The 19,051-nt window shown below is 34.5% G+C and overlaps 1 protein-coding gene across 1 annotated transcript; it reads right to left on the reverse strand.

Moving 5' to 3' along the window:
* Window positions 1–3,082: 3,082 nt before the first annotated feature.
* LOC106719387 (histone acetyltransferase KAT7) lies at window positions 3,083–18,848 on the reverse strand. The gene is made up of 12 exons (XM_045678664.1): window positions 18,819–18,848; window positions 18,668–18,741; window positions 17,227–18,036; window positions 16,730–16,899; window positions 16,123–16,256; window positions 15,419–15,612; window positions 14,691–14,893; window positions 13,976–14,153; window positions 13,211–13,405; window positions 6,950–7,043; window positions 3,568–3,821; window positions 3,083–3,175 (listed from the first exon to the last, which is right to left on the reverse strand). The coding sequence occupies exons 2-12, from the start codon at window positions 18,680–18,682 to the stop codon at window positions 3,083–3,085; spliced, it is 2,340 nt and encodes a 779-aa protein (XP_045534620.1). The 5' UTR covers window positions 18,683–18,741; window positions 18,819–18,848.
* Between the last annotated feature and the right edge of the window lie 203 nt (window positions 18,849–19,051).

Raw genomic sequence — 19,051 nt, forward strand, 5'->3', positions numbered from 1 at the left:
AATAGTTATTTAGATTGCATATGCGTGTTGCATATGATGCGTCACTTCATGCGTAGTTTGCATATGCAGATGTATTCACTAACTTAATATAAGTACATTTTATACCCAATTCGTTTAAAACTACACAAAACCAATAATTTTGTACGATTTCTTGATTATTTAACGGATAACTTATAAAGGTTTTTCCTCAAAAGTAAATGAAGGAAACTTTCCTTTGTAATTCTCATGAAAAGTTTAAAAAAAGCCAGTAATCTTTCCGATCACGTGTTCATTTAAACACGTGTTAACGTGGATTTCTGAGACAAAAATCTCTGTTAAAACATATTGTAATCTCTGTTTTGTCAAAGATAATGACAGGGATGACGATATGTTTTATACAGAGACTAGCTGTCGCCCGCGACTCCGTACGCGCGCAGTTAAAAAAAACCTTAATAGGGGTATGAAAAATAGATGTTGTCTGATTCTCAGACCTACTGAATATGCTCACAAAATTTCATGAGAATCGGTCAAGCCATTTCGGAGGAGTTTAACCACAAACACCGCGACACGAGAATTTTATATATAAGATTTTTAGTCTCAGAAACCAACGGTTAGAGTGAAATAAATTTATTTACAAAGTTAACTTTAGTGAAATTAATTTGTTTCTCTGAAAGATGATCAATTAACTGTAAAAAAAATATTGGAATGAAAAAAAAAATGTCTGGTAAATGATAAATTTTGTTATATAAAAACTGTTTTTATTTTCTATAATTCAAGTAGAAACGTGTTCAAGTTTTAAGATAATTCTCTCATGCTTTATTTATATACTAAAATTGTACTATTATATCATAATTCATAAAAAAAACGTTAATAAATTTAATATAATACAATATTATCTAAATTATTTACAATAAAAAATGTATCTTAAACAATTTAATGCAGTATTTAAGATTATTTATAAAACAATAAATTACTTACGTTATACAAAGTTTTTTATAATTTCAATTCTAAATACCTTATATTAATAAATTAACAAAAACTAGATTATATTTACATGAATGTATGACTTAAAACTATTATAATATAAAAAAGTATAAAAAACTTTTACAGTCTACTTAAATATTTTATTTAAAATTACTTACACTAATTTAGTAACTTACTTTTTTGTTTTTATATCAACACTAGCTGTCGCCTGCGACTCCGTCCGATTGGAATTAAAAAAAAATCGAGAAGTAGTCTATGTGTTCTTTCAAACTATGTTCTACATCTGTGCCAAATTTCATCAAGTTCCATTGAGCCGTTCCGGAGATACCTTAACATCTCTAACAAACATCCATCCATACATACATTAGCATTTAAAATATTAGTAAGATTTGTTTATGCAAATATCACAAATATTTAAACAAATACTCTTACTAAAAAAAAACCAATAATCTTTATTAAATAGAACAATTGTTGGAATAAACTTGTATCTGGCCAAAAGCCCGTATCTCCTATCAACTAGGCTTGCACATTTAAAAAAAAATAAACACAATAACGAGGTCCATTGTCCAATATCTTCACAACCTACAAAGTCATGCGAATATGAAAACTTTGTGTTGAAAGGTGGCAACCCTAATGTCTCTGCCTTTTCTGATGGCTGATTTACGAATTCGCACCTACTCTTATGAAAAAAAAAAACAGTTTGATTCAAAGCGATGCTTTAAATAACAACAGGTTATTTGCCCATACATTACTTTTTTATAATTAATTTAATATGAAATGTATTAAACTTCGAACCAAAGAGAATTATTTATGGAACATTGGACAATGATAATTGTTTATGTTTCCATTGTCAAGACAATTAAAATTAAACATATTGTTTTTAAATAATCTGTGGTTATTTTTTTTTGACAATTTAATTATCTTTGTCTATGCTTTTTTGTACGGATGCTTTGACACTTATTCCATATTCTTTTAAAATAAATATATAAAACGATAATTGACGTCAGCATTTTTTCATAGCAATTGAAATATACGATAAAAATGGTTAATTATTAAGTACTTTTTTAACCTTAGTAATTATTAAAGTAAGAATTAAAACATTTTTCCACAACATATTCACAAAAGTAGTGAAAAAATAATAAAAAATGTTTAACTTTTAAAATTACGGAATTACTTAACTTTATTTTTTTCTGTTGACAATTTTAAAATGATCAATAAAATTTTATATTAATTTAAATATAATTAACTTAACTTTAACTTAATTAGCTTAACTTATATGTACATTTTTATTTACATTTAGAGATACATATATAATATTGATAAATCTAATTACATTAGTTGTATTAATAATTTTATTTTTCAATTTTGACAGATTGTCTATGGATTGTAACTGTCAAAATCAACTAACTGTCAAACTGACAGATTCAAAAATTAACCTAAAATTTGCTAGATAAATCTATCAACACGAATAAATATTTCGTAATTTGTATGTACAAATGTATATATACAATAAATCTTATAAATTACGTATTAATGTTAGTTATTACTTAAATCTTCGATATAAAATTCACTATTTGCGATTGACATAACAATATTAAACGATCTAAGAAATTCCTAACATGCATTACAAAATACACGAATTTCAACTTAACTTCAACAAACAACAACTGAAAACATTTACAACGTCACAAACTACATGCAATCATTGATTCTGTTATTTACAAAATGTCTATTTCATGTTTAAATGTCTTAAAATCCGCCTGCAAATAATCCCCTGCAACGACCTATACTTATCACATAACTTATGGTAATCATATTTATAAAAATACACTCGAATACCTGACTGACTCGTACTGTGACTTCACGCGGTGTCGTATTCGTGTACATGTTGTGGAGAGTCGGGCAGATGTAGAGTGGCGCAGAGTTGTCCTCGTCTGGTGACCGGGTAGGACCAGGCGGGCGGCGCACGCGCAGCTGCGGCGCGGGGCGAGGGCGGGGCGGAGGGCGCGCTGTGCTAGAGCAGCGCTCGCGCAGCGCTGCCGGGCGGGCGCGGCGGGCGGCGGGGGCGGCGCAGGCGGGGCGGGGGGCGGCGGGCGGGCGCCCCCGCCGGGGCGCGGCGTCAGCGCGGCGTCGCGCCCGCCCACCAGCGCAGGCACGCCGCGTCCACGCAGCGCACGCGCTCCGCACGCCGCGTCACCTCCTCCAGCACCTCCTGACGTGTTATACACAAGGAGATACAGACTTCATCAAATTAAATACGATCTTAAATAAAAGCTACTACTAGATATTTTAAAAAATAATCAAAAAATGGGACCCATATGCGAGCACTACCTTTAGATTAAAATAATTTTTATTAAAATCAGACCACCAGGGACACATAAAAAAATACAGTCGAATTGATAACTTCCTTCTTTTTGAAGTCGGCTAAAAATTTAAGTAAAGATTACTTCATATATGTGCCTTTCAATCACCAAGCTTTAAATTAATTAAAACAAGTACAGTTGTTTCTACTAGAAATAAATAATAAAAAATAGAAATTACACGACAAATATTACTAAGATTGGAATGCATCATTGAAATTATGAGGAAATGCAAAAAACGAACCTGTTTTTTCAGCACAATATGTTTTCCCTTCCAATACTTCATAAGGCCTCGCTCCTGCAGCGTGGAGACTATATCGGATGAAGCGATCGCGAGGTCCTTGCTGAGATCCCTGATGCAGAGCGAGGGTCCCGACGCCGAGCACAGCCTCTTCAAGAGGGCCTCCTTCCAGTACGACCGATACGATATCAAACCGAGATCCGACAGCGGGGTCTCAGGGGAGCCCACTTTGCCCTCCACTTTGGTTAGTAGATAACCTGTTAGATAAATATAAGATGAATTGCATACTTAAGGATATATTAACAACAGCCTACATACTGCCTACCTAAAGCTTTCGATAATATGTCGATACTTCTAAAAATAAGTCTATTGTTTGTATAGAAAAAACTGTTCTACATATTTCTTATGCTAGCGAATCGATACTAACATACTAACATATAATAAATCAACAAACATACAATTTGTCAAACAATAGAATAAAGTTATTCGCAGACCAAAACTTCATTGTTCATAGCGGGCAAATTGCAAACTTGAGACATCCGCACTGGGCAATACATTATGAAATCACTTCGCTGTCTGTCTGTCAAATTACAGTTACTATTCGTTTAGTTTGTATTTTAAAGTATTTTTTTTACCTTTAACTATTCATATAAATCACATTCTTCGGGAAGTGATTACCATTTTGATATAAAGGTAAAAAAAAAGTTTTTCATAACCTTTTTACTTTAAACAGAAATTATAAGATTTTTTTTCTTTCCTACGCTATATTAGCAATTAATAAATAGTAGTTGTAAGGCATGAATTTATCAAAAAATCCTTAGGGATCCAAAGTCAGCACATAAAATAAATAAATATAGAGCAACACGTACTATTCATAGATCACTAGCTTTTGCCCTCGAATTAAAAAAAAAAGTATAAAAGTATCTCATATTATTCGACACTATGTTCTATATCTGTGTCAAGTTTCAAGCAGATTTGTTGAAAAATTACGGAGTTATCGAGTAAATATGTGAATTAAATGTTATACACGAGAACCGTACAATTTTCCGGGACCATACGTAGCCTGTGTGTTCTTCCAGACTGAGTTCTACATTTGTGCCAAATTTCATCGAGATCCATGCAACTATTCTGAAGATACCTTTTAACAAACCAACTTACATCCATTCATCCATCCATCTAAACATTCGAGAAGACTAGATTCCAAGATTGTAGGCCGCTAGCTGTCGCCGGCGACTCCGTCCGTGCGTAATTAAAAAAGAACGTAATAAGTAGCCTATGTGTTCTTCCAGACTATATTCTACATCTGTAACAAATTTCATCGAGATTCGTTGAGCCGTTCCGGAGATACCTTCACATAAACATCCATCCATCTAAACATTAGCATTTATAATATTAGTAAGATTGGGGGCATGACAAGAAGTAATAAAAAACTATATCTTTAGTTACATTGTAAATTGGCCGATTGTAAACTTTTAGCAGTAACAATATATTAAAACATCAAATATTATCTGGAATCACGTCCAAAGAGAGGCCAGACAGTGTACCTATAATGCTCGCATGTTGTAGTTCTGACAAGAACCGTGAGAAAATGACACATGACACGCCGTCTCTGGTCTTTAACGCTTTGGTTTAACTTTAAAATGTTTCTGATTGGTTGCGGTTAGTTAATCTTACTAATATTTTAAATGCTACTGTTTAGATTGACGGATGTTTGTTAGAAGTTCTCGATAGAACGACTTAACTAATCTTGATCAAATTTGACAGAGATTTGAACACAGCCTGGAAGAACACATTAGCTAATTTAATAAGTAGCCTATGTGTTCTTTTTTAATTGAGTCATGGGCGACAGCTAGTCTTGTATAGTTTACGACTCATTAATTTTACAATGCAGAATTTTACATTGTAAATGACTAACCTCCCTTGAGTTATATCAATGAATATTTAAATTACATATGACGACGAACATGCTTAAGTTGGTTCTAAATTAATATTTTATAGACGGTCTTGGAGTTGTGTGCGTATTAGTTGCAAATATCCAATTACCACGCGAGGGGCACAAACGAACACCTACAATGTCGCCGAAACAAATAATTAACTTGGCCATCAAAATTCCTCGCATCTACAATTCGTCCGTTAAGTCTCGCGGCCGCGGCCCTCGGCGCCCCCTCTTTGGGGGGAGTCTAGACGGCAGACCGATCTATACTGCAGTGCATCGATCGTAGTGGGGTCGACGGCCGCGGCGTCGCGACGCCCGTCGGGGGGCAAAACAAACCCACCCCGGCCTACGGTGACCGCTCAGGTGAGAGGCGGCGGTCGTTCGATGCCTCGATTCGCAAAAAAAAATACGTGACCGCCATTTTGACACGCAACAAAGTTCACGCACTTCGCACGAACGGTCACGAACCTCAATGAACTATGTTATACTTTTACAGTTATGTCCATAATTTATATTTTGGTAACACAAGCTCGATGTTGAGACTATTAAACGGAATATGATAAATAACAGATATATGAGTCACAGTTGTCCGTTTACAATTTTTTTTAGGTATTTTGCAAACAAAACTATATTATTTCAGGCACAAACAACAAATAAAATGGATTCATTAATTTTTTTTTTAATTTTCGTTTTTGTTTAATCGGCTGGACTAATTTTGACGGGATTTAAACTGGATTTTTCCGCGCAGACGAAGTCGCGGGCGACCGCTAGTAATCTTACTAATATTATAAATATGAATGTTTGGATGGACAGATGTTCCTTAGAATGTATATCGCTGAAATATGGCATAGATGTAGAACAGTCTGAAAGAACACATAGGATACTAATTGTTTTTTTTAATTCCGCGGGCGACAGCTACTAAATAATAATGATTATAGATATAGAGTCGTGGGATGTCTGAGACTAAGTTTAATATAATCAAAAAATAGAGGGCGTAAGGTAAGAGGCTATGACGACCGCCGACCCTTAGGGTAGAGGGGTGGCGGCGCGGGATGTCTCGCCTACAGTCTACACAATAATCCTAAACCATCTCGCGCTCTCTGTCTCATAATACATAAATAGTTTAAATAAATCAACACAATTCTAGTATAATATTTTCACCTTGACTCTACGTAATTTTATTGGGAAATAATCATTAAACTAAAAGTTCTTTGCTTAGTTACTTACGACGGCATAAAAAATGATCTTATTTCTTACTACTTATTATAAATGCGAATTTTAGATGGATGTTTCTTTTAAGGTATCTTCGGATCGGCTCAACGGATCTTGATGAAATTTGGCACAGTTGAACATAGTCTGGAAGAACACATAGGCTACTTATTACGTTTCTTTAAATTAAGGACGGAGTCGCGGGCGACAGGTAGTATATAAATAAAAGTGGGTACTCACTGAAATCGATGAGTAGTCTGCCGTAGCCTTGTCTCTGATATGGTGGTAGAGTGAGTATACAAGATACATTGTAGTTGAGGAACGAATTCTTCTCCTGCGTAAAATAATAGTTAAATTAGAAAACATTACACCAACAATATGTTTTCACAATCTCGACTAAGATACAATTGTTTTTAATTTAATTACAATTTATTTCTATTTATTAGATTCATTAAAAACGACGGATTTAATTAATGTATTTTTCAGTATTCATTATAATTTCTATACTGGTTGGTTTTTATAATTTTTAAAAGATTTTAACCACATCAATACGCCAATCATCAGTTGATAAAAAAATCAAATAAGAAATGCAATCAAAACAAACGGTCCTTTGCACTGGTGATGGGGGGTTTGCACAGCGCTGCGGCCGCAGACAGGGGGTTATGACCCCGTACTCTTTGATCTCCGTGCGTCGATATTAGGAAACGCCTAACAACTTATTATTGATTACATTTTTGCTTTATTTGATAAAACGCATAAAGAAACTATAATCCAATGCAATGCAACTTTATGACAATTAGATGAAATTAATTAAATATTTTCTTCAGTAGCAAAATTGTATCTCAGGGTATTTATAAAAATTAGTTAAAATGGTTTTGTTCGATTTCTTCGTCTGTAAAATTTGGATTCGACTTATATTTCGTCACTAAAGTGAAGAATATCTTCTAAATATCTTTACGTTTTTTACATAAAGATGAAACAAATAATGGTTGATTATTTTATTTATTAGTGGATTAGTTGGTTATTTTACTAAACATTAGTTAATAGAGGTTCGGAAACGATTGTGGTTTGAAAATGTTGGCACAAATTATTACAGCCTACAATATATTCCAATGTAAGTATGTAGAGGTTTTTGGATTATGTAAATTTTATAGCACTGTACACTATCATCTACATGCCTGCGATATTCAAATTGGTTTCAATATGACAATATATTTTTATTTGCGGTAGGTCGCCCTAAATATGTCGTGTGATTTAGCTAGCAAATGTTACTGACCGCGGCAGGTAGTGTCAACAAAATTAAAAACTTACATTTTATTGTGACCATTAAAATTACCGCCCCATTTCGGTTTAAAAAAATACACGTGAAATGACTTTTTGTCTGTCAATTACCCAAAAAGGTCATAAGTCCGTTGGAGTAGACACTAGAGTTTTCAATTTGGTTCGAACAGGGCCCCCGAGGGTCACCAGCGCCATTTTACTGAGACCCCCCGAATGAACAGTCTGGATTTATTGCGTTACACCCGGCTGTCTAGACGTCTACGCCCGTGTTTACATCCGTAAATTGTCACAGAGGGTGGGGGTGTATGTCACGTGTAATCGTCCCCGCTACCCTTTGTTCTTGTTATTTTTTAATACACGTTGATTTTTTAATCTGTTGTTGTTATTGTGGCGACTGCCATCATGCTAGACAAACTCGTCGAGGTAACTTTTTTAGCTGTGGGCATCTCGCGTGCGTTGTTTTAAACATTTTTTTTTTCACATTTTAACGGACGTTTTAGGCGCTAATTGTCAATTTCAGACTAGTGTTGTGTATGCACCAACAGTGTTAAGTGTTAAATTAAATGAAAAATTGTTTTTACACATGACTTTTCCATTGTTTTTGTCTTTAGACTTCTTTCATAATGTTTAAGTCAAGTTTGATAGTTTTTCAACTACACATTTCAAGTGGTTATTTCCATATTCGATTTCTTAGTGATGCTTTTTATAAGAATTTGGAAGCGAATAGTCACTCCTGTCATGTTTACCTTAAACAGGTAACTACGGGTATAGAATTTATGTCTTGACGAATAGTACAACGTGTTAGTAATCAAAGCAGTATATTTATAACGGGGGAAGTAGGGGGCGTATGGTTCGTCGACCCTCGCAGACAGCGGGGGAGTCTGGCGGCCGAGGGCAAATCGGGAATCGGGAACGTACCTCATGTGCAGACGTCTCGCCGCTTTGTTGACAACATCTGATAATCTCCTTTTACTGTCTAATGCTAGATTCATAAAACGTTACTGCATTTAAGTTTGAAAGTTTGAATTCTGACCGAAATTGAGATTTTTTCAGTTTGTTTGGACGTAATTGTAGAGAGTTTTTTAATTATTGCATTTTTAAATATTTTTTTATATTAGAAAGAGGAGAAAGTATTAACAAATGTAACAATATACATTCGGAATAATGAAAATAAATTCTTGTTTAATATACTTTAAGTGGAAGGTTCCGAAAAAATTAATAACAATTCAAATAGAGGATGGAGTTACATGCCACATATGCAAGACGAAGCGTGAAAATATGACCACCTTAATCTCAAAATGTTCGTTATTTGTAGTTGTTTTTCTATTAGTTAATTTTATTTAATTTAACTTTTAATGTTGAATTATTCATAATTCGTAGTAAACGACCATAGAGTAAACAAATAAAAGTTCTAACATCAAAATAAGAAGTGAAAAAATAATGATCCAAAGTAAACAGTCTGTGTGCAAAAAGTTTCATAGACGTATTGTGCTCTCAGTATTCGCAAGTTGAACGTTGGGTAAGAATTGTAAAGTATACATAAATTTAGAGACCGTCCGTCCGTCGAGACGTCTGGGGGTCGATGGCCGAGCTCTGGCATACGGATTTCCGGCTTTTTCGTCTAATCATTTATTTTAAAAATTTTAAATTTAGTTTATTAATTAATAATACAAGAATTAAATAAAGATAACTTTAATAATCATTTGTTGTAAAACAGTATAGTATTCTTTTATTAATCATCCTGAGTAAATAAGGCTTTAAATTATGTCTATTTGGTGGTATTTTTTATAACTTTTTTTAACAGGTTATAAAATTTACGACCTTAATTTAAGGGAATACCAAAAATTTATAACATAATTAAATTTAAAATCGCTTGCAGTATGATTTCATGGTTCATATCCGTACAGCTAACTTTTACAAGAAAGAAGCCACGCCTTACTACGACGTAGAGTGCCTACGAGCTGCCACGGTTTACGTCAAGGGCGTAGCACTACGCTACGGCGGCGTAGGCTGTAGTGAACGTAGTAAATGAAAGAATAATTACCGGTACACGACTTTAAACTTTAAACGCATGTATTTTAAATTGAAAATTAACTATCAGTTAATTTCCTTTGAGAGATCTGGATGATTTTAATAAAACATGAATTTTCATATTACACTGAAAAATAATTTCCGAAAGTGAATATACAGCATATTGTACGAATATTTTGCTCATAAAAGATCTAATGGAATAAGTTTAGGTGGATGTCATATTGCTTATTCCTGGTCTATGTTCGACGAGCTATTGTTTGCATCCAGGATTTTTATAATCACAATATTACATAGACGACATTACATACTATTACGTAATATTTTATATGTAACTATAATTAGCTTTACCCGCGACTCTGTTCGCACGGAATTAAAAAAATAAATAAAAAGTAGCCTATGTGTTCTTCCAGATTATGTTCTACATCTGTGCCAAATTTCATCAAGCTCTGTTCAGCCATTCCGGATATACCATCAAACAAACCATCCATCCATTTATCTAAAATTTCGCATTTATAAGTAAAATATGGATTCTCTTTTTTGTGACATATTAATAATCACACTGTATTAAATGATAATATCGTTAGAATATTTTTATCCCAAAGATTTTGTTATAATTCGATAAAATATGCATGTAGTATATTATATATGTACATGTAAATATTGTGAATAAAAATTAAAATTCAGATTTTGTATGTTGAAATTAAATCGATAACCCATTTTTGCGTCAATACTAAAGCAATAAAGTCACAGCCATTATTCTCTTGAGACCCAAAAACCCCTTTTGCATGTGAAATGGATCTGCATGGCCATTGTTTATCAAAATGTTTCGTAAAGAGAAGTTTTTTGATGTCAGAATTTTTATACAACAATCCATGACATAACATTTCTAATGTACTGTAATTTATAATTAAGTTAATTTTATTTGTCGACAACCCTAGCTAACTAGGGTTGTTCCAATAGGACGGAGAATCAATATAGAAATTTAACAATATTTCGTCTGGTCTAAGGAAAATTATAATCCCAAAATACATTAGGGTAGTCAAAGTGTTTTATTCAATATGTCTGGAAAGTTCCGCTATTGAGGTTCTATTGCTTTTTAATGGCAGGTAAAGACGTGTGCTCCCGAATAATCCAATTTTTGGATCAAAAAGCCCGATGTCGGGGCTCGATTAAAATCGCCCAACCGACAACTGTATAATTGAAATGGCTCCAACAAATCATTGAAATTGCGTTCACTATTTCTATGGATCTCTGTATAGGTTCTCCTTTCACATACACTGTTTCGGATTATTATGGAAAGTGCTGATCTATTTTAGCTGTTTTTGATAATTATTTATTATTTTTCTTACTTTAGGTAATTTCAAAAATGTCAACAATCTTCCTCTAATGTTATAAATGCGAATGTTTGGATGGATGGATGTTTGTTAGAAGATATCTCCAGAACGGCTGCATGGATCTCGCTGAATTTCAGGATAGTTGTAGAACATAGCCTTGAAGAACACATATGCTACTAATTAAGCTTTATTTTATTTTTGGACGGAGTCGCGGACGAAAACTAGTTTGAAAATAAAACAGTTTTCAAGACAACTTTGTTACTCCTACACGTGGATTTGAATATCTTAGTAAAGTTAAGAGTAAATTGTGTCTTACAATTTACTGTTGTTTTATCTTAATACATATCCGCTAAAAAAATTACGAAAGTAATTTAACGATAAATATGAGGAAATAATCAAAATTGACACTTGAATCAAATATAGGAGCCGATGAACGTTGTACGAGGGAACCCTAATTCGCACGCCATACTTTGGGTATCTCAACCCGGGCGGTACTTACGCAGCGGGTTGTGGGGGGTCTGACAGGGGGTGGTTTGGGGGTGTGTCCCGCCCCCCGTCGGTCATCGACCCCACAGCTGACGCGACTCAATGAGTACGTAGTACGCGACCTACGTATACTGAACATCGCTTTGCGTAGGTCTCAAATGTCAGTTACGATTTTTACTGCTGCAAGTTGGAAAAAGAAACGGAAAAGTATTTAATTTGTTTTCTTTTTATTTAATTGTAGCTACGTCTTGCTGTTACTTTTCATTCACAGTTTTATTTTTATTTTAGTACAGTTCTATTGTTTATTTTTCTTAACTTGTTTGCATATTTTATAAGAAAAGTGTTGTACACTCAAAGTAAAAATAAATAAGTAGCAAAGACCGAAGATAGAAGATATTAAAAAAATGCGCAATGATAACTTATTAGTTTTTTTTTTGGGTAAATGTAGTAAAAAGAAACAAATAGACGTTTTGACTCAGAGGCAGAAATAACAGAAATTACTTATAATTTTCCTTAACAGTTTCCTTATACTATTTTTTATGTTATTTTTCTCAGAAGCAAATGAACTAATAAAATGTTTCTGATAATGTTGGGGCAGCGAAATCAAGTGATATAAAATACAAATTTTAAACAATAGAATAGTTAAATTAAACATTAATTAGCCTGAGTCTGTCAGGTAAATGTCAACAAGTCAGTGAAGTAAACTAAAGTTGTTTAGACTTAAAATGGCGTATGCCCCATTTCTGAAGCACGAAAGGTAAGGTAGTAATAATTGGAGAGAAGATAGAAATGAACAATATTAGAAATTGAACTGGAATTAAAAGTAAAGTGCCCCAAATCAATTAATTTTAATCTTTAGTGAATAATGCTACAAGTAGGGTTGCCAGGTCGACAAACCTACTAGCCGGACAGACCAGCCAGTTTGGCCGGACATTTGGATAGAAAGGTCGGACACCCTATATTATTTAGAATGTTGTTTCAGTATTAATAGGTACACTCTCGTTTGGGAAATGTAAAAAGCCTAACAAAAGCCGGACAACCGTTTATTTTGGCAAAAAGCCTACCTATGTCCGGTTTTATCCGGACGCCTGGCAACGCTACCTACAAGCATACAAATCTAATCATTTTATTTGTAATTTTATTATTCTTAGCTTTTTTTTTAATTTCATATATCTTACTTGAATCGTCTGTAATTTGCACAATATTAATATTGGTACCGTATTTCCTTGTTATATTTAATTTAAACATTTTAATTATATAATTAACTTGACACTGCACCGCTCAAAAACATAAAAAACAAATAGCGTAATTCTGAAAAAAAAGTAGTCATGTTGACATATACTATGACGTATACCTGACTAGTACTTACCTTGCTGAAGTATCCGACGATGTGACAACCCTCGTGGTCTGCGCAGGTCATGACGTAGAAGAGGAATGGCTCCACGTCGTAGTAGAGCGTCTTGTGATCGAGGAAGAACTTGGCGAGGAGACACAGCTGCTGACAGTACTGCTTGTGTTTCCGCCCGTCCACTTGCCACACGCTCAGCTTGTCCTTGCGGTACACCTACACGACACTACTTTGTTATAACTTGTTCCAAATCAAAGCCTACAGTATGGAAAAGAAATAAATGTAGGGGGTATGTACTACTCCACCATACATCTCTATCAGCCGTCATATCTGAATTTACCTCCTTCTTACGTATATCCTCTTTCACACAATCCATCCATACTTTCTTTGGTCTTCCTCTACATTCTCTCATTATATATATATATATATATATATATATATATATATATATATATATATATATATATATATATATATATATATATATACACGTCACATTCACACGTACACGTACACATTCTCCAATCTAATTTTAAAACAACATAAAATAATATTTAAATAAAATTCAGTGTTAGGAAGCTACACTATCCCTGGATGATATAGGCTATATTTATAACTAGATTTCTTTCAAACGCGCAGACAAAGTCGCGATCAACTGCTAGTAATGTTTTCATACGAAATTCTAAAAAAATTGCAATAATTAAAACATTAAACTAATATTTAAGATGATAAAAAACTGATTTGATTACATATTAAGAAAGTTTGGGTCCAGATTTGCCACAGTACCTCATCCCCTGGCGGGTGTCGCCACACGCACTTGGTACGGTGTCGAGCTGCGCCGGCGGCACACTTGTGATGTCCCAAACAGAACTCGCACACGAAGAGACGTGGTACGCGCGCCGCGTCACCCGGGTACGGGGACTGGTACCACACCTCCATCATGTACTTGCCCATCACTACGTATCTATAATGTTGTGATTTTTGAGAAGATATACGCATCCGATTTAGTATTTACAAATAATTAATTCATTTAAATTAATTTTTATCACTTGTATAATTAATAATTACGAATTTATGTCATTGAAATTGTTAAGTCACAAGCTAAAAGCTGGCTTTGTCAAATGTTTATTTAAAAAAGATAGGTTAGTGGCGTCCATGTTGTATTTGAAAAAAAGTCAGAATGGAGAAGTTATAAGGTAATAAAGAGCTTATAAATATCAAGAATTAAATTTTTAATTTAATACGTAGGCAATACACATACAGCTGATCTATTTTTGGCTAACGACTTTTACTTAACCTTTAGTTGCCACATTAAAGGCTTTTATTTAGAGAAATCTACTATTGCATTCAAATATTTGGGTCCCGGGTCGATTTGTGCCGGAAAAGACAAGGATTCTCAATTTCAAAACAATACACCTATTTAAAAAGTAAAAAAAAAAACACAAAAATTAATAGCTCTATATTCTATGTCTAATAGTTTTTTTTTAACATAATATTATACCTGGTGCCTTTATCAGAGGGTAGATCCCCGAGTTCCTCTTCAATCTTGATAGCGGCGAGAGCCTGCGCCTCACGGAACAGGCGCAGATCGTAGTCGGGGGCGAAGCCCTCCAGCACGGGCTCCCGCTCCTCGGACATCTCTTCGCTGGACGCAGCCAGCTTCTCGCGAAGTTCTTGACTGCCCTTCCATTTAGAACGTAAATCCTGACAGAGGTGTAAGACTGTAACTTCATAATTCGATAAATTGATTTAATGAGACATTACAAAAGTACTGTAATAAAGTGGTTGGTAAGATTCACAAATAGTATAAAACTACTAATCGTTGGTTTCTGAAATCAAAGTATCCATTTAAAACATATTGTTATCTCTGTTTTTTTCAAAGATAATGACAGTGATGACGATATGTTTTATACAGAGATTTTGGTATCAGAAATCAACGGTAAAAAGGACAGCGAAAACTATAGACAGAGAGACAAAATATTCAAAAGCGCCGTTATTGCAAAAAAAAGTTTTGAAAAATAAAAAAAAAACATTCTTTACTCGTTTAAAATAGTGTATCAGAACTATAATGGTAGAAATAGCTTATTTACTATAGCAGTTACATAGTTGTAAAGTTAAGCATTCCTGTTACCTAAAAAAAAATGTGTAAAAGACGAGTTTAGGGCATCTAAAAAGTCCAGCAGCTCTAATTTTGTAAGCAGGAAAAGCAAATAGTAATACTAATCGTACTTTAACTTTAAGCTGGTAGGCTCGCTGTTCGATTGTGGGCATGGCTCGTGGGCGCTGATGTAGCGCGGTGAGGGCGCGGCGGCGAGCGGCGCCGGCGGCCGCGCGCTCCTCGCCCGCCGCCACACACCACGCCGCAGTCACATTGTGGTACACCGGGCACGCGTCCCATGTAAAGTGACGTCGAGCCTTACCCCCTTTACCACAACGTAAATACATTTTACTGAATGTCTATACATATACATATTTCGCATGATGTATTTGCGATGTCAATAACGAAATACCTATCTTACTTATATTATAAATGCGAACGTTTACATGGATTTTTGTTTGAAGGTACATATCTCTAAAATGGCTCAATGGATCTCGATGAAATTTGGCACAAATGTAGAATATAGTTTGAAAGAACACACAGTCTACTTATAAAGTTTGTTTTTAATTCCGAACGGACGGAGTCACAGGCGATAGCTGATATATTTGTAAAATTTTTGCATATCTATCCGCAAAACCGCGTTTGTACGATTGAATTCAAGATGGCCGCTTTTTTTTTATTTACATTTTTTTTAAATATAAAATCTTATATTTTTTTGGATTCCAAAATATCTGCAAAATTAATTACTACATATCTCAGATTTTTACATAATTAAAATCTACAATTCTACCTAACCTAGTAATTCAATTCTACCTACATATGAATACAACCTTACCCAAATGTCCTGTGGAATCACAGCCTCGGACAGGACAACATCGCTCCGAAGGCATGATAGGAGCGGTGTCCGCTACCACTGGGGAACGTGGTATAGCTGGAGGACGACCTTTTAGGTTCTTCTTAAGATCTCTGCTGGTAAATAAAAAAGCTAATGAAAGTCTCGTAATTTTAGTATGGTTTTGAATTAATCCTAACAGTTAATGGTCTTAACCGGTAGATACAAAATAAATGTATATTATTTAATTAAAATTTAACAACTAAAATAAGAATTAATTAGACAATTAAAGCTCAATTAATAATTACTTCATGATTCCAGTTAGTATAGTCAAAAAGTTTTTTTATTACGTAAATTCTTGGACTTCAAATCCAACAATACGGATTATTTTTTCTATCTAACTAATATTATAAATGCAAATGATTTAGATGGATGGATGGATATTTGTTAGAAGGTATCTCCAGAATAGCTGGATGGATCTCGCTGAAATTTGGTAAAGATGTAGAACAAACCCCGGAAGAAGTCATAGGCTTCTAATTATTTATTTTTTTATTCAGTGCGGACAGAGTCATGGGCGACAGCTAGTATCTATTATTAACAGTATACTTACTTCTTATCATTCTTATCATCTCCATCAGAGTCAGTGTCGGTGTGAACAGGTCTTGCGGCAGTAGCTAGTCTGTTAGCGCGCGCTGAGAATGATCTTGTCAGCTTCCGAGGCACTGCACCGAGAGCCGCAGATTCGCCCGCCTCACTGCCTTTAGTAGCTACATCTTGTTGCTGGAATAATGTTATTCAAAATGCATTACAGAAGAGTTAAAATTTCTGATGCGCGCATGCACTCTCTCTACGCACCGACTCTGATATAACAAAGACTAAGAGGGGAACCAACGATTAAATGGCTAGGCCATAACCAACAACTAAGTGACTAAAAACTAACTGAACGAGTAAAGCGACCCTGAGTAAGGTCCTTAAGTTGTTTGCTGGTTAATTAATTAACACAAATGACATTCATGACAGCAGCCATTATAACAATTGTTACTTTCTTTATTAAGAATTTAATGTCTTCTAATAAAAACGAATTTTAAGTTACTTATGTTTTCTTACCTTACTAGATGCTGTAGCTGGTTTCGTTTTAATCCCTTTTGCATTGTCTTTCTTAGATGTTGGTTCACTATCACTCTCAGAAGACACAGATTCAACTGATGACTGACTAGATGAACAAGATGACGCGCTTTTATCTTCAACCGCTTTCTTTGCAGGTGGACCACTATTTCTACTACTTCTACGTTTAGCGTTTTCTTTTACGGTGGTATCTTCAGTGGCTGGAACCGCAGGTTGTGTGGCTGGTGTTTCCTTTTCATCGCTTGACTTTCTTGTTACCTTTTTATTAATAGGGGACTCTTTTGCACTCGCCTTCTGTTTGTCTTTGTTCTCAGGTTCCGATTCAGAACTATTGTCCGGGGAAAATATGCTTTTCTTTTTTAAAGAGTTATCAGTTTTTGGTTGAGATTTGGGTAGAGTTTTTGAAATGGCTTTTGCTTTCGCACCTGTTGTTGTACGAGGGGCTGGTTTTGCTTTTGCAAGAACTGCAGTTGCTGCCTTGGCTTTGGCTGAAGCCCTACGTCTTGGTGGGGCTGCTTTTGGACTTGCCACTTTAGGTGCTTCTTCTTCACTTGATGATGTTTTTGTCTTAGACGCCCGTCTTGGTTTCTGTTCTTCTTTCTTCTTGGCTTCTTCTGCTGGTTTTGTAGGTGATTTAGGTGGCACTGCAGCTGCAGTTGCCGCTGGAGTCTCAGAGGTTGAGGAGTCTGAGTCCGAACTGCTAGAACCTGACCCTGAGCTGGTTGAAGAGCTCCCACTGCTGCTGGAATCCGAGGTGGAACCAGAGCTACTATCTGTACTACTGTTGCTGACCTGGAAAAGTGAATATGAGATGGTTTAATATTTAAAATAAGAAATCAAAACTATCACATAGTTATTATATTAATCAACATCAAGATCTTATTTGCATAATAACTTTAGGTCTGTAAAATTTCTACGAGCTAACCTAACCTTGCTCATTATGGCTGACACCAAGTAGAGAAATTGCCTATTGTTATGCTTGTATGAAATATTGCAAATTGGTGATTAAGATTTATTCATTATTTAAGTTTTTCTATCATACTATACCAATACACAGTTGTATATAAATGCAAAACACAAATCTTTTTTAGGTTATAGTGCATAGCAACAGCACAAAATTATTCAAAAATGATCTGTAAGTATATAAGAAAAGCGATAATAAGCATGTATGCAGTTATTATGTATAAGTTGGTTTGGAAAGTAAGGTTTGAAGAAATATATTCAAGTTTATTGATTCAATTCCTAAGTATTCAAATTCATAGATTATTGAGACTTGGCTCAACAAGCTCAACCTCATTTGTAAAATATGCATATTACATAGGTTCTTTAATCCTTAATAATATGCACCATAAAAATAAACTCGTGGATTATGAAATATATTTTTTTAAGAAATATTTAAATGATACTATAAATCAACACTTACGTCAAGATTCGTCATTTTATATTAGTGTGAAGTGAAGTTGTGTTCTATAATGATTTGAATTTATTGTCGTATTCCTGCAAGTAAATTTTATGTTTTGTTTTTAAATAACTGGATTTAAACAAAAATAAATACATAAACGGCGTCCACTGACCCAAATGCCAACAAACTTGACATTAGATTGACGTTGAAGTTGACAATTTTCACTTGACGTGACGTTTTAGATTTCTGGTGTTATCATTTATTTTACCTAGCGAATAAAAGTGTCATTGAAAGTTTTGTGAAACTTAAAAAAAAAGGATTTCTTTCTAAAAATAACTATATCCAACAATTTGAAACTTAAATGAAAATCTAGATATAAATACAGAAGGCGCTAGCAATTTCTTG

This window comes from Papilio machaon, chromosome 7 (genome assembly GCF_912999745.1).
Source record: "Papilio machaon chromosome 7, ilPapMach1.1, whole genome shotgun sequence".
NCBI lineage: Eukaryota > Metazoa > Arthropoda > Insecta > Lepidoptera > Papilionidae > Papilio > Papilio machaon.

Coding starts and splice junctions, on each gene's coding strand:
- LOC106719387 (XM_045678664.1), bottom strand. Junction 14,894..15,418: donor CCTACCAGCTTAAAGTTAAA/GTACGATTAGTA, acceptor CACCTCTGTCAG/GATTTACGTTCTAAATGGAA. Junction 7,044..13,210: donor TCGTCGGATACTTCAGCAAG/GTAAGTACTAGT, acceptor TATTTTACGCAG/GAGAAGAATTCGTTCCTCAA.